Below are 15255 nucleotides of genomic sequence, written 5' to 3'. Positions count from 1 at the left end.
CTGGAAGGTGAGTTGCAGAGCTCGCACTGGTTAACGTTTGTGTCTGTGATTTGGATCCTGAAACTTATTTATCCATCCGTGGATGACAACGCTGAGGAAGGAAGGAGAGTATGCTAGGTGGCATGATTAAGATTTGATGAGATAGGCCGAAACAATCATCTAAAGCTAACAAGTTGTAAAAGGATAAATGTAAAGCTGTTTTTAGATCTAAAAACTCAGTGACACAAATAGATTATAGAGAAAATCTGGTTTGATGGCAGTTACGGGGAAAACGTTGTTCACACAGTGAGTTAAAGAGGAAATGTTGTTGCCATATACAGTAATGCAGTTTTCAGCTACATTTAAAAGAAGAGCCTAAAATAAAATAAATATGAGCCCCATGCCAGTAATGAGGCAACATCTTGTCCAGTCTGGGGAGCACATTTAGAGGCTTTTTTTGCAAATTGGAACAATGTTCAGAAAAGAATGATGTATATGGGAAAGACATGGAAATCATGTCATCATAGGAGACCTGGTAGAAGGAGGGGACAGGTTACATGATAGGAGTCTTTGGATGTTTATGGAAAAGGAATTAGGTTTATCTCATGCAGCTTGGAGGGGATAACTTAAACCAACAAAGGGCAGATTATGGGGAAGCAGATTTTCACTCAACAAAAGTCCTAACGATCAGAGGTGGATGGGGTTGGCCGTGGGAGATTCTGAGCCCACATGAAGTCCCTATGAATGTCAGGCAAAGGCTGGACTGGCCACTCATTTTGAGGGGAGATGAAGGAGGGTGTAAATGAAAAAGCCGAGAGTCAAGAAAACTAGATTCAGGTCCTGCCTCCGGTTATAGATGTGTAATGTGCAAGTCGATCTCCTTTTCTAGGCTTCAATCTCTCAGCTCTGAGAATTTAGTCATCATTGGCTTTGAAATTATGGTAGCAATGGAAGCCTTTTATCATATGCAATCTCCTGCAACTCCCCCTTCCGCCCCAAAACGTAAGTCCAACGTGTTACTGCTGGACACTCCTCACCGCAGGGCTGTCCTCCAGAAACGCTGCAGCAGGGCTCCTGGGAATGGGCTGCAAAGGGATGGGCCAGCCAATCTTCCAGCCCTAAGATTTTGTGATTTTCTAAGGTTTCTTCCTATTTTAGTTTTCAGTTTTATAGATTTGAACCCCTCATTTATTCATGAGGTACCAGAGACTTAGAAAAGGGATTTATCCAAGATCTTATAGCTGATTCGTGGCAGAATTATAACTAGAACACACAACTCCTAGTCTGATCCAGTGCCCCTTCCTCCACCAGGCTATTTCCACCTTCCACTCATGTTTTCTCTTAGCATTTGTCCCCCCTGAGGTCCTAGAAAACTGTGCTGCCCTCTGTGAATTCTTTCCCCCTTGGAAAATGAACAGTAAGGCAACAGATCCAGTCTGAAGCATTGTTGCAGCTTGAGAGTGATCCAGAATTTGTTTCTCTATGTGTTTCTTTAGCTCACTGAGACTGTTTGCATGGGCTGAGAAGTGAAAAGTAGCTGTGGCTCAGACTTCTGGTTGTCCTACATTATCTGTTCTCTCTTTCCTTTTGGATTGCTGCCCAGAATAAATGTATTTCCCAGTCTCTTTTGCAACTAGATATAGTGCTGCAACTAAGTTCTGGCCAATAGAGTGTGATTGGAAATGTTGCGTATACTTTACGGAAAGTGTCTTTGATGAGAGGGAGAATGCCCTTCTTCCATAAGGCTGGAATGTAGGCATGGTGGTTGTACCATCAACAGCCACCCTGGATCATAAGGTAGAAAATGTGTGTTGAGAATAGTGGAACAAGATAGTAAGAACTTCAGTCTCTGATGATCCCATGAAGCCTCTTTACCAGCCCGACTATTTCCTCTTGTCTTAAAGGCAAGAGAAATAAGCTTCTATTGTTTAAGCCACCATTACCATTTTTCAACAACTCTGTCATTGATCGTTAAGAAGGAATTATTTTACATATCACTAAGAAAAAGAAACTACTGCCAAGTAAATGGGTACCCCATCCAATTGCATGACACATTCCAATTTCAGAGAAGTTCCAATGTGACAAAAATGAGTCTTATTACATGAAATGCAGTATTTTGTTACTCACAGCCAAGCCTAATCCTGATTCAAGAAACATCAGGGATAGAAAAGATGTCAAGTTCTATATAAAGAACATGATAATCACGTAGAGGAAGAAAACGTTTCTATATAAAAGAATGACTCATAAAAATAGTGACACATGACTCAATTTAGGGAAGTTTCTCCTATACTTCTCAGTCTGGTTTGGATTAACTGGGGAATTATGTATGGCTGTTTGGATTTGGCCATCAAGTGAGATGAGATTTGGGGATGAGTGAGCTGGTTTTAAGATGTCAGGGACACAAAAATGAATGCTAAACCAGTCTTCACTGTGTGATTTGGCTTTTAGAGTTGCTGACTCCTTGATTTCTTCTCCCTAACTCTGCAGGGTGCTCCTAGGTGACTTTGAGAAAGACAAATGGGTGGCTGATGACCAAGACAAGCTTGCAGCCGACAGGCTCTCCCTTAGCTGAGATCACGAGATGCTCAAAGCTTTTCTCATACCAGTCACTGCTACTGCTTTCTGGGGCAATTTGAGCCCTGGTCTGGTGCCAAAAGGAGGTGAGCACTTTTGGTCCTCAAGACTAGAGCGATGACTTTAACCTATGACAATCCAGTATCAATGTACTGTTGTGATTAAAACGTTAAAGGCCAGAATGACAAAGGGAAATCTAGCTTATCCAAAAGTGGTTTCGAGAGGAAATGTGCATTCTGTTAGTCATTAAAGCAGGGTTACTTTCATGAGGAAGGTCTACTAGACTATTTGAATAATGTAATAACTTTTGTAATCTTTAGTGCTCCTGTTTCTAAAATCTACCAGGAGTCCCAGGGTCTTCATAGATTTTGCTGACTCCATGCGCTATCATTTATTGACTGTACTAATGTGACAAGTGTTTTACATTTATGATTTAATACATCAACCCCACAGGTAGGTAGGATCATTCTCATTTTAAAAGATAATATAATTAAGGCTCAGAGACGTTGATTAACTTCTTCACAGTAACACAGCTAATAAATGGGCTCTGAACTTAGGTTGGTGAAGGTTGCTATCACAATTTAATTGTACTGTAGAAGCAGCCCTTTAAGCTTCAGTTACTGAAATATGTAAAATTCTGCTGAGATTAATTTTCTCCTTCCATTGAGAAGGTCACTGGGCACTGAAGACTTATGACTATTCTGAAGGAAAGCCTTCTCTGAAAAAGACCAAAAAAAAAAAAAAAAAAAAAAAGTTGGGGAAACAGTGAGAGATGGACTGGAGTGTAAGCATGGTCATTCCAACCTGTACTTAAATTCCACGCAGGCAACTGTTCCAATGGCCCGTGATCACCTGGCAGCACAGGAAATCTGTCAGTGATGGAGGCGCACAAAGATCCACAGTAACATTTCCATAGCAGATAAGGTGCTGGGCTGTTGGGCTGACTGCTTATTTCTACTGAAATACATCATGTGACTTTTTTGGGAAGCAATATTTAATGACAATATTTTAATATTACTTTTTAGAAATTTTCTGCTCAGCTAATTTCATGCATAAATTTTCTTGGAAAAGAAAAAAAAATCCCTACAAATCCCTATTTAACCTTGCCAATTCTGATGAAGATACATTATAATGAATCATGGGAATTTCTTTTGTGATCTCATGTTCTACATAAAAACAGCTCAGCTACTAAAAGGACTGAGCCAATTTGTATTGGCCAGATTCAAATTCTTCCTGGTTTTAACAAAGTGGAAGCCCTATTGAATGATTTCCTCTAGACTGAAATACATTAAAATGGAATAAAACGCCACATCCAAATTCATTACATTTCCCCCCAGATACCAAAGTACAAAGACACCAGGCTAAATTTCTTTTAAATTATTTTATTTTTGTGTAAGCTAAAAGGAAATTTACACACTGAAATCTCAAAAGACCTTGGGCATGCACATTACCCTTGTCAGAGGTTCTTCTACATGTCTCTCTTTTTTCCATAGGAATTTCCCCAAACATTTAAAACCCATAGTTTTTACTGTATATACAGCCTAAACCATAGCAATCTATGATTATGTAATTTTACACTGTGCAAAATCTTCAAAAAATAGTGGTATGAGAGAACAAAAAAATCAGTAACAAGTAAATTTCATTTTAAGACATTCATATAATTTGGTCCTTCTCCAAACCAAACTGATTTAAAACAGACACAATTTCTTTAAACCCCTCCAAATCAAGTTCTGACAATGATCCAGACCCTATAACAAAGGAGTAATCAATGAAGTACCTTCAAAAGGTCAAACAGCAATATACCAGATTGAGATGTAAAAAAATAGCACAAAAATGTTAACAAAAGCCAGATCTGAAACAAACTTACCACACACAAAATAATAATAATAAAAAAAAATTAAACAGGGACTTCGGAGCTTATTTATGATAGCAAAGGTAATTGAGATGATATAAAAAATTAACAGGACAGTCAATGCAATCTGAAAAGACTGAAGGGGATTTCACAGACAGTGGAGATTTGAGTTTTTAATTTTCTTTTTTTATTTCAAAAGTTTTGTAAGAAGGACACCACCAGTGTATTTCACAAAGACATAAATGTATATACCCCAGCAACACAAAAAGAATAAATCTTCAAAAATGTTCACCCCGATTATTTACATTTTTTCTAATATAAATTTAGGACTTCAGTATGTAAATAAATATACATTACTATGTATATCTTTCTAGTGCGGCTTACCAACAAATCAGCTGAACTTGAATTTTTTTTTTAATTACAGCAGGTATGCTTTTGATGGTAGAAGAGGGATGGGGGGAAGGAAAAGCAATTGAAACTGTCCAGTTTACATCAGTTATTAGTCTGCTTTCTCCTGGGAGCTTGTGGAAGGTGTTAAGGTAGCTGGGAACATCAACACCTTGGCATGCATAAACGTTAAGTCAGGAAGGCTAGCAATCACCTTGATGGCTTCTTCACTCAGGTGCTCTTCTCTTTTCGGTTTCCTATTGATAAATGAAAAAAAGAGAAGTGTGTTAATGTGACTTTGCTGTAGGTAAAATGGGAGAAAATCCACTCTAACCATAGTTAGCAATCTGTGAGGACCTGAGTCTCCTTTTCTCTGCCAGTTCTTGAATCTCATAAAACTGTTGTGTTGTGTGCTTCCTGTGCCCTATTTATGTATGTTAATTATAGCTAGGCACATATGTACAGATATTCACATGTACCCATGTACATATAGCTCACAGCTTTACTCAAGGCTAGGAGCATCTCCCCAGGCATAATTTTAAAATGTTACTAAGCAGAAATATAATTCAGAAGACCTAACAACACTCCGCCCAGCTGGATTTCCCCCTGCTCCCTGTGAAACTACCAAAATTACCTCAACATAAAACAAAGTATGTCTGGCACAAGACCTTGTAAGCCATTTTAACCTCAGGCGCTCTTCATCCCCAAGGGGGAATTCCAGGAGAGAAAACCCTTAGCTCACAACCCAGTCTCAGCCTCATTGGGACACAGAAACCTGGTCCAGAAGCAGCAGCATTAGGGCTGGCAGCTGATGTTGAGGATGTACATGGGCAGGAAGGACCTAGAAAGAGGGCCAAATCCTGTGGGTTCTCTAGATGAAGTACATGTTACTACACTGGCCCTCAGTACTAGAAGTGAGCAGTCTGGTGCCTAGTACATATATGAGGAAAGCTTGGTGACCCATGTCTTCCCAGCAGGTGACCCACGAAAAATGCTAACTGAGCTTCAAATATAGCTCAAATTGAGCATGTGACTGTAATTCAACTTTTATTTTTTCTAGGGTGTTAAATTATTGAAAGAATAGCTGTAGTCATAAAGATATTAATTTTAGATTAAAGTTCATTTAAAATTGTTGACTCTAAAAAAAAGTCCAATCTCTTTTATGGTAAAAGATATCTGGCACTCTGTTAGGTGTGACACAGTTATTTCTTCCACCTAAATATTTTCTTTGCCCTTGGGATGGGAGCAGGAATTCAGAAGATAAAACAAGAAAAGACAGATTCAGACTTTATTTTATAAGTCAACATTTATGTTGTTACCACTTTTGAAAGCAGGCTGAAATCAAAAGATTCTATAAAATTACTGAAAAATCAAACATCAGACTTTTAGGACCCAACTTTTTCAATGGAGGGTCAGCTTTAGGCACACAGACCATCAGCAGGTCAACCAACACTGAGCTCAGTTCTAGGGTTTCTCAGGTGAATGGAATAGCACTCCAAAATTTTTCTGATTAAAATCTTCATTTAATTGCACTTAAATGATGGCAAAATGATGAGGTGGTTATTTGATGGGGAACTGGATATCTGCATCATTCTAAACTAAAACCAGATAAGTCGACTTTTTGGTCTCAAAGTGAAAAACCAAATTACATAATGGAAAAGGTTAGCCTCTCACCAATGATCAAACTTAGCATCACTAATGATGGGAGTCAACATGTTGTATGTCTTCTGACATGATATAACACCTATGATGTATTCTAGTCAAAATGGTTTATCTGACTCCATCAAAACTTTAGATATAATTTCCAGTTTATGTGAAATAACAGGATTAGAGAAACATATTAAATACTACTTGAAGGAAGCAAATAGACAAATACAGAGGTTGGGACATTCTCCAGGACAACTGGATTGATCTTTTTAATAAGCTAGTGTTATTAAACCGAAAAATAAAAGGACTGAGGATAGACATTCTAGGTTAAAAGGGACTTAATAGCCAAAACAGCCACATACAATAGTCCAAGATTGATTACTGGTTTGGACAAAGCAGAAAGGACATTGTTGGGGAAATCTGAATATAGCCTGGGTTTTTAATGAAATGAAAATTTACTGAAATTGAAGTTGGAGATTACTGATTGCAAGAGTGGGTTCAATGCACCATGATCTATCAAATCTCATTTTTGGTTAAAGCAACACACATACATGTATATTTGCATAGAAAAAGATCTGAAAGAATATGTACTAAGGAGTTATAGTGATCTGAGTGATAAGAATGTAATACCTAAATTTAAAAAATTTTGTTTACCTGTATCTTCTAACTTTCGATGATATATCTTATGGGTTCTATAATGATAAAAGGTTATTAAAATACTAACAAAATTGCACCTAAATGTATTTCTTTCCTCATTTGTGGAGTGCAGTTGGGGTGTGGGAGAGTAGAGGAAGAAGCTTCCACTCAAGGAACAGTAGGTAAAGATGATTCTAGGGTTTCTACCAATTGCCTTATTTTAGAGGCATTACTTGAAGGCAATATGAAGCTGTGTTTAAAAATAAAAAAGTTTACATAATTGTTTGTGCATTTATCCGTAGTCACTGCACACTGATGTGATCTAGTTTTTCTAAAATATAAGAAGAAAATGTTAGAAGAGAAATTGAAAATTAAAAGTTACATATTATGACCTTTATACAAAGCCACAGGCAGTGACCTAATTTTGATTTATATTCTGTCTAGTTAAGATTTATTCTTTTTGTCAAAAGAATACAATTAATAGTCTAGAAATACACCCACACATTTATGGTAAACTGATTTTCAACAAGGGTGCCAAGACCATTTCATAGGGGAGAGAACGGTCATTTTAACAAACAGTGCTGGTACAACTGGATATCTACCTGGAAAAGAGTAAAGTTGGTCTCCTATCTCGTATCATATTAAAGAACTCGAAATAGATCAAAGATCTAAATGTAAGAGGTGAAACTATAAAACTCTTAGAAGAAAACCTATGTGTAAATTTTTCCAACCTTGAGGTAGGCAATGGTTTCTGAGATATGACATCTAAAACATGAGCAACAAAATAAAACATATATAAATTGTATATTTCATCAAAATTAAGAAACTTTTGTGTTTTTCAGGACACTATCAAGAAAGTGGAAAAAAAAACCCACACGATGAGAAAATATATTTGCAAACCATATATCTGATAGAGATCCAGAATGTGTAAAGTATCCAGAATACGTAAAATTCTTATAACAAGAAAGACAAATTACCCAATTATAACAATATAGACCAAAAAAAAAAAAACTAATAAAGGATGTGAATAGGCATTTCTCTAAAGAGATACAAATGGTTAATATGCACCATACATGATGCTTGACATCATTAGCCACCAGAAAAATGCAAATCAAAATGACAGTGATATATCATTTCATACTCACTTGGATGGCTATAACCCAAAAGTCAGACAATAACAATTTAGTGAGAATGCAGAGAAACTGAAACTTTCATATGTTACTGGTAGAAATGTAAAATGGAGCCACCACTTTGGAAACAGTTTGGCAGCTCCTCAAACAGTTAAACAGAGTTACCGTGTGACCCAGCAATTCCATTCCTAAGAAAACTGAAAACATCTGTCCACGCAAAAACTTGTACATGAATGCAGTCAGAAAGTGAAAACAATCCAAATGTCCAGTAACTGACTAATGGATTACAAAATGTGGTATATTCATACAATGGGATACTATGCAGCCACAAAAAAAGAATGAAAAGTACTGATACATGCAACAAGATGGCTGAACTTGAAAACATTATGCTAAGTGAAAGAAACGAGACCCAAAAGGCCATATACTATATGATTCCACTTACATGAAATAATCAGAATAAGCAAATCCACAGAGACAGAAAACAGACTAGTGATTGCCAGGGGCTAGGGAAAATGGCAGATAGACAATGACTGGCTAATGGGTATGGGGTTTCTTTTTGGGGTGATAAAGATGTTCTGGAATTAGACAGTGGTGACGGCTGTGCAACCTTGTGAATATACTAAAAACAACTAAATTATACACTTGAGGAGTGTGAATTTTATGGTACATGAATTATATCTCAATTAAAAAGTTAAAAAAAGATGTATCCCTTTTGACTAGTTCTTTGGGCTTGTATCAACTTAAATTAGAGGTCTATGGCTACTAACTAGCAGGTCATCCACTGATTAAAATTAGGAAGTAATTTTTCTCTATATAGGAAAAGGTAAGCAAGAAGATGAAAGTATTTTAAAGCTAAAAACTTGCATGTCTTTAAAGAGTAAGTCACTTTCATAACCTATGTATTGAAAGAGAAGAGCATATGTACTTTCTCTTACACGTGCAAAGGCACTTGACTTGTGAATATTTGCACTTCTCACCATTTTCAAACAATTGATTTCTCAAAACATAAAATACAAAGCTGGCAACTTACTTTCCTTTCAATTTATTGGTTTTAAATATGAAGCCGAACAGATACTAGAGAGTTAATTCAAAGTAGCTACAACACTGGTCCTAGGATATATGTTATAGCTTTATTTCATTCCATAATAGTATAAAATAAGGGAAAAAATGAAAATAACTTCTTAAAGTGATAGGAGTTAGAAAAGTTCCTAGTGTACAGCATGTTTCAAGGATGAGTTAAAAAGTTAGGAGAGCAAGTTAACAACGTGGTTTAGAGCTCCTCCTAATGGCCCAAGGAAGGAATTTGCATCGTCGAGATTTCCAAAATTAGTTTGTTCAGTGACACTGAAGAGGAAAAAATACAGGATTGTCCTTAGATAAGACTGTCGGAAAACAGCAGGGTAAAGCCCAGACAATAGAAGCATTGGCGTTTTTGTTGTTTTTAAAGCTAAATGTACACTAATTTTGGCTAATATGTATATAAAAAAATAGATGAAAAATTTGTATGAGAAGAATTACAATTTGAAAATATGATTTGGTAAAAGAAAAAATTAGGAAGCAAGCAAAACATCCATAATGGTTTCATTTACAAGTAAGTTAACTTAATAGCAGGCTTTAAGAGTGCCAGGCAGTGTTACTACAAAGAAATAGGGGTAATGAGAACAATGGTGGGAATCTGTGGACAAACGAGAATGTGCATGCTACAAATCCATTCCAGGGAAAAGTTAAAGGTATCCAAAATTATAAAACAAATAAGAATAGCTTTTCACAATTATAAGTATTAATAGTATTAATATTAATTATTAATATCTGTTGAATGAATGGATACTTAAGTATACATACATTTTAAAAGGCAATGTGATGATTCAAGCCAAAGTTTTAAGACAGGTGAGCATTTATTACTTTCAAGAAAAAAATCCTTTTACATGAATGCTTTTCTACAGAATAACTGATTTAAAAGATTAATCTGAATTTGACAAGTAAGTTGAATGTTTTTATTCAGGAGAAAGAGCTAAAATACTTCTGCCAAAATGGGCAACTAACAGGTAAATAAATATTTCCACTTTAAAATGCTGATGTTTCATGGATTTGGGAAAGCAGAGCTGGTATGCCAATCAACCAATACTTGCCTTTGCAGTAGTGATTTATTGGCTCCATTTATTGACTAGTTTCTTCTTAGAAAATGGTTTATTCTTATGGCTAACATGTCAAAGCAATGGCTTATTCAAGTGCTTAATTATGTAAAACTAAAGGTTTCCTGATACCAAACACAAGGCCCAAGTGACATTCCTTCTATCTGGTTCTGACACTGGGAAAAACTGCTTTTCTAAAGTCCTGAAGGGGATCCTAGAAACCTTGGTAAAGCAATCAGAGGTGCTGCGTGTCAGTAAAAATTCAGATAATAAAATAGTGGCTACCCCCTGCTCTACCTTAGTCTGGAAATGGAAAGATTCGCCCAAGTGACTCTGGGAGTGTGAGACTGGGTTCTCAAAGATGTTCTTCTCAGTAGGTTATGAAAAAAAACGGGGGGGGGGGGAGTAGTTCTATAATGGCTTTATGATCTCCATACTTAATTAGAATTTTTTTCTACAAAGTTAGGGTGGGGGTGGGGGGGGGAAACCACATCTGTTAGCCCCTTCCAGTCTCATGAAATAGCCCTGCTCTAATAAAGTTCATAGTAAACATAATTTGATACTATTTCTTTGGAATTAGAAATCTATTGGTTTTTACAAATATCAAGTGAATTTTAATACAATACACTGAAATACTGCCAACTTATGTGTTTTACCATTTGGGCTATTTTAACATAGAATTCAAAATTAGGGTGTAACGAGCACTATCTGTTTACCTGGTGGATGTGCTTGTCTTCTCTACTGTGGACATGAGTCTTGCAAATGCATCAGTCACTTTGAGGCTTGAAGTGGAGATTTCCAGTTTAGAAGTTGTTAACTCATACAACTCTGGATCCACACCTTGTAGTATAAAATGACAGTCAGTGATGGCAAGCCGTAATAGGTCACTCAATAGCCACAATCCAAGATGCAAAAGGCAATTATTCTGTAAACATCTGAGTCTTTTATAAACACATCTGTACTATTGCATTTATTTTTTAAATTATAAGTTCCACTTTTCAGAATTTTTATTAAGTAGGAAAATACTTTTAATATTCCACTTTGATATAAATATAGCCCTTATCTAACATAATACCATCCAAGTACTAAAAATTCTATCTGCTATAGAAAACTCCCTCAATTTTGTATTAGTTTACACTATGAAACAATATTTTATAAAGAGAATACACTGACTTGTTATATGATAGTATACCTCAAATTTTAAACTGACTGATTAATCTCTTTTGAACTTTCCTCTCCTCCTACCTCCCTTACCATTTTTCTCCACTATTTTCTTTCACATCAACAAGTTTGGAAGCTAATATAATGTTTCAAATGTAATTTGGTTAGTTTAAATATTCTGACCATCTGAGGACATATTACTCAAAGCATCAAATTATTACTAAAGATAAATCATATAACAAATTGTTCTTTCTTTAGGTAAGAAGTGGGGAGGGTATAATACTCTCAGAAAAGTGACAAAAAGAGAACTGCTTTTAGACAAAATAAAAATTATCTCAAGGGTTAATTATATTTCCATAGTCTCATATCTAAATGCAGTAGCTAAAAGTTCAAATATCGTTAGAATTCAAAGTGAAGCTATGTTAGAGGATTAGACTTACTGTAAAAGCCTATAAAATCCTCCCCTTATCTGATTTCACTAAAATGTACATATATACTTTTGTATTTCCTTTGACTGGAGATTTATATTAAATATGACTATGAAAACACTGTAAAGAACAATTAAATATTTCTACTCAAGCCAAACTTGGGGTAATGAAGATAACCAGATAAAAAACCTTTTTAATCCTACACTCTCTTTGGTCCAGCAAATCAGATGAAAAGTTCAGCAGTTTCAGGGTGTGACAGAAAAGAAGGCTTTAAGGAAGGATGTCTTATAGCTTCATCAATCTTTACTTATTATTTCTAAAAAAGCCCTGATGATGAGCTGATAAAATTACATACAAATGTAGATATTAATATTTACAAGTTTCCCCGTTTCAAAATATTTCAAGGTTAAGAAAAAACTCAGGAATTGCCTTCTATTAACCAACTTTTCAGATAGATGGCTAGCATATGTAAACATTGATCTCAGATGTTTACAGAAATCAAACAAGCAAAAGCGGCTTCCACAGTTACTGTGTACAAGGGAGGAAGGCTATAGAAAATGTTGACTCTCCCAGGTTCTTAATATTTCATTAAGGTACACTTTCAAAATATATTTAAAAGGTCTTTTCTTTGTATTTCTATAATAATTATATAGTTTGCAATTAAAGTGTAAAAAGTTATAGATGCCTGTAAAGGGACCAAATGAACCCAAAGTACCACCTTTCTTCACTGTGAAAAGTTAGAATCCAAGTAAACACAAATTTTAGTAGCTGTCTAATGCATAATGCAGAATAAACAACTACATTCTAACTGGCAACAGGAAAGTACTAATAAAAATTTCATTGGGTTTGTACAATACTGGCCATTTGGCTGTCAAAGAGCAAAGTGGGAGATTTTAAAAAAGGAACACACAAAAAAATCAACCTCCCACAGCCCCAAAGACTATTATTTAAAAAATAATAAATAATAAAAAAAGAGTACTATGGCTATATTTTTCAAAAACAAGATAGCTACCTACTTTATACTAATCATTAAGAGAGTAATTTTTTTAAGGAAGTTTTTCTTAACAGAACCTTAATGAGGCATGGTTTAGTTATGTAACTAAAGCTAGCCAACCAAGTTCTATGCCAACCTCCTAAGTCTCATACACAAAATAATTAAATAACTGCAAGCTAAGACAAAGTGACTTTCCCAGAAACAAGTCAGAAAAAGTGGAAGCAAGTGGTGAAATGGAATACTAAGGAAGGTATTGATACCTGTAGCACAGTGGTAAGTTTTAATAAAACCCAATAGCAATCAAAAGAAGCCAAAGCTACTTTATAGTAATCAAATTTATACAGCGGCTAGAGCATTTTAATGAAAATAAAGAACAAAAATATTTAAAAGTTTCCAAAGTAATGGGGACCGCATTTGACCATGCTAATTTCACTTCCATTACAGCTCTAAGCTTCTGAAACTGCTTGCTCTTCTTCTAGGAGCTGTGTACACTGAGCCTGGTTATCAGGTCATTTCTGTACTTCTTTATATGGGCAGATTATTTGTGCTCCTATGAATAATTTTTAACTGAGTTTGAAATATAATCAAAAATTAAATTTAAACCAGGTTTTAGGCATCCAAAAATAGTGACCTCATTTAAATTATAATATAGTTCATGGTAAAACAAAGCTGAGAGCAAATTAAAAATAAGAACTTGGTAATTCATTCTTGGGAATACAGTAATAAGGAAATGGATATACAAGCTCCCTCCTCTCCTCATTAAGTATTAAAAACAACTAATTAGCTCACGCAGGTCATTCCATAGCTCAAATGTATTTAGAAGTAATTTAAGTAAATAGTGAAATATCATAGATTGGTTTTTCACATGCTTGCAAACTTTTGGAAACAATCAACATGATAACCAGGGGCTTAGATTTGAGGAACCCAGTTCTTCTACTTAATGGTTTTGGAACTTCCTTATAGCAGGATTGGATTTCCATAAGCAGACCTTGCAGAAGGGCATCCACATCCCAGGTTAACTCTTAGCTGACTCTTTTACTCTTCCCCATTTTCCATTATGGCACCTAAGCTGCTAGAAGTGGGTAGCAGGGCTATCTAGCTGAATAGAACAAACCCAGCAAATTCTCAGAAACCAGGCTGGCTGTGTAACTGACCACTAGTGGGGACACAGAGGAATCCTCACTAAGCATTCTGGGCATCAGCATCTATATAGCAACCCAACGGCTGTCTGGCTGGTGATCAGGGGGCATGATTACCTAATCACAAATTGAGATGACAGAGACTCATTAAAATCATTTAAAATAAAATGTAAACATAAAAATGCCATTATATTTTAGTCTTTTATTCAGTTAGAAAATAACAAAGTACATTAGTTCTTTGGTCAATGAACTGAACTGTTGCAGGTCTAAACATTAATTTAACAGGCACTCCAGTAAAGTTTAATTTCTAACTTTTAGTATCTCATTGTAATTATTTTCTACTATTCACTTTTGTAACTTTTTCTTTTTCTCCATGGAAAACTGTAACAGTGTACTTTCTATTTAAGAGCTACATAAAAACAGTAATAGTTCTATGTGGGACTATATAACTAAGTGCTAGACTCCTATAGTTTGGGACCTAATTATACATTTAGCAACACTAATAAACAACTAATTGAATGTTAGAATTGGTAAAGGTTCTATTATAACAGGCACTACAATGTAAAGCCATCTTTGTGTACTAAAATATTCTTATCTCTAAACTTATATTTTTAAAATGACTTTAAAGAATATGCTTTAAAAAATAAGCATATAAAACATCACATTTTTTCACTTACAGGGAAAAAAACCCCCTGCCTTTAAATGTCTAAGGACATTAGGGCTATTTTATCCCTAGAAACTACTTTCAGCTCTGAGTAGTACACTCTGAGAAAGCTTTCCTTAAAACACATTTCACGTAAGTCATTTGCTATAGTCAGTTACTAGAAAACAACAATAGATGAAAAAAAAGTATTAGAAAGACATCATAGAGAATACAATCTACTTGTTTCCTTGTTTATAGGAAAGTCAAGTGATGTGGTCATGCTTTTAGTAAATAAACTAGAATTGTGGTTTTAACACTCTGCTGACCTGGGATTGTGGTGCTGCTGCTAGAGCTACTGTCATCCACGGGCCCAAAGAAATCAAGGTTCAGAAGAGTGGAACCTCCACTAGCTTGAAATTCAGTGACCGTGTTGATAGCAGCCACACAGAAGGTAAGCCAAGGGAGGAGGGGTTATGTGTAAAAAGGGGTAAGACACACACTTGAACATGCAGGTTATAATTAGTAGTCATTATACATTTTTAAATCAACATTA

General features: G+C 35.5%; 1 protein-coding gene across 4 annotated transcripts in view; it reads right to left on the bottom strand.

Annotated features, from left to right (window-relative positions):
* Window positions 1-3915: 3915 nt before the first annotated feature.
* The window catches only part of AFTPH (aftiphilin), a 59983-nt gene continuing 48643 nt past the window's right edge, over window positions 3916-15255 (bottom strand). For 2 of the 4 annotated variants that reach the window (XM_016159836.2, XM_016159837.2), the window contains exons 8-10: window positions 15029-15112; window positions 11054-11177; window positions 3916-5049 (exon numbers count right to left, since the gene is read on the bottom strand). In XM_016159836.2, coding sequence (XP_016015322.2) covers window positions 4905-5049; window positions 11054-11177; window positions 15029-15112 — 353 coding nt within the window. In that variant the 3' untranslated portion in view covers window positions 3916-4904. The remainder of the gene's footprint in view (window positions 5050-11053; window positions 11178-15028; window positions 15113-15255) is intronic. The other 2 variants (XR_001598815.2, XM_016159838.2) reach the window with 1 other exon arrangement.

The sequence above is a fragment of the Rousettus aegyptiacus genome, unplaced genomic scaffold, assembly GCF_014176215.1.
Source record: "Rousettus aegyptiacus isolate mRouAeg1 unplaced genomic scaffold, mRouAeg1.p scaffold_m13_p_7, whole genome shotgun sequence".
Classification (NCBI taxonomy): Eukaryota; Metazoa; Chordata; class Mammalia; order Chiroptera; family Pteropodidae; genus Rousettus; species Rousettus aegyptiacus.
Note: the sequence above shows the minus strand (reverse complement) of the source record. Positions and strands in the feature narration are given on the sequence as shown.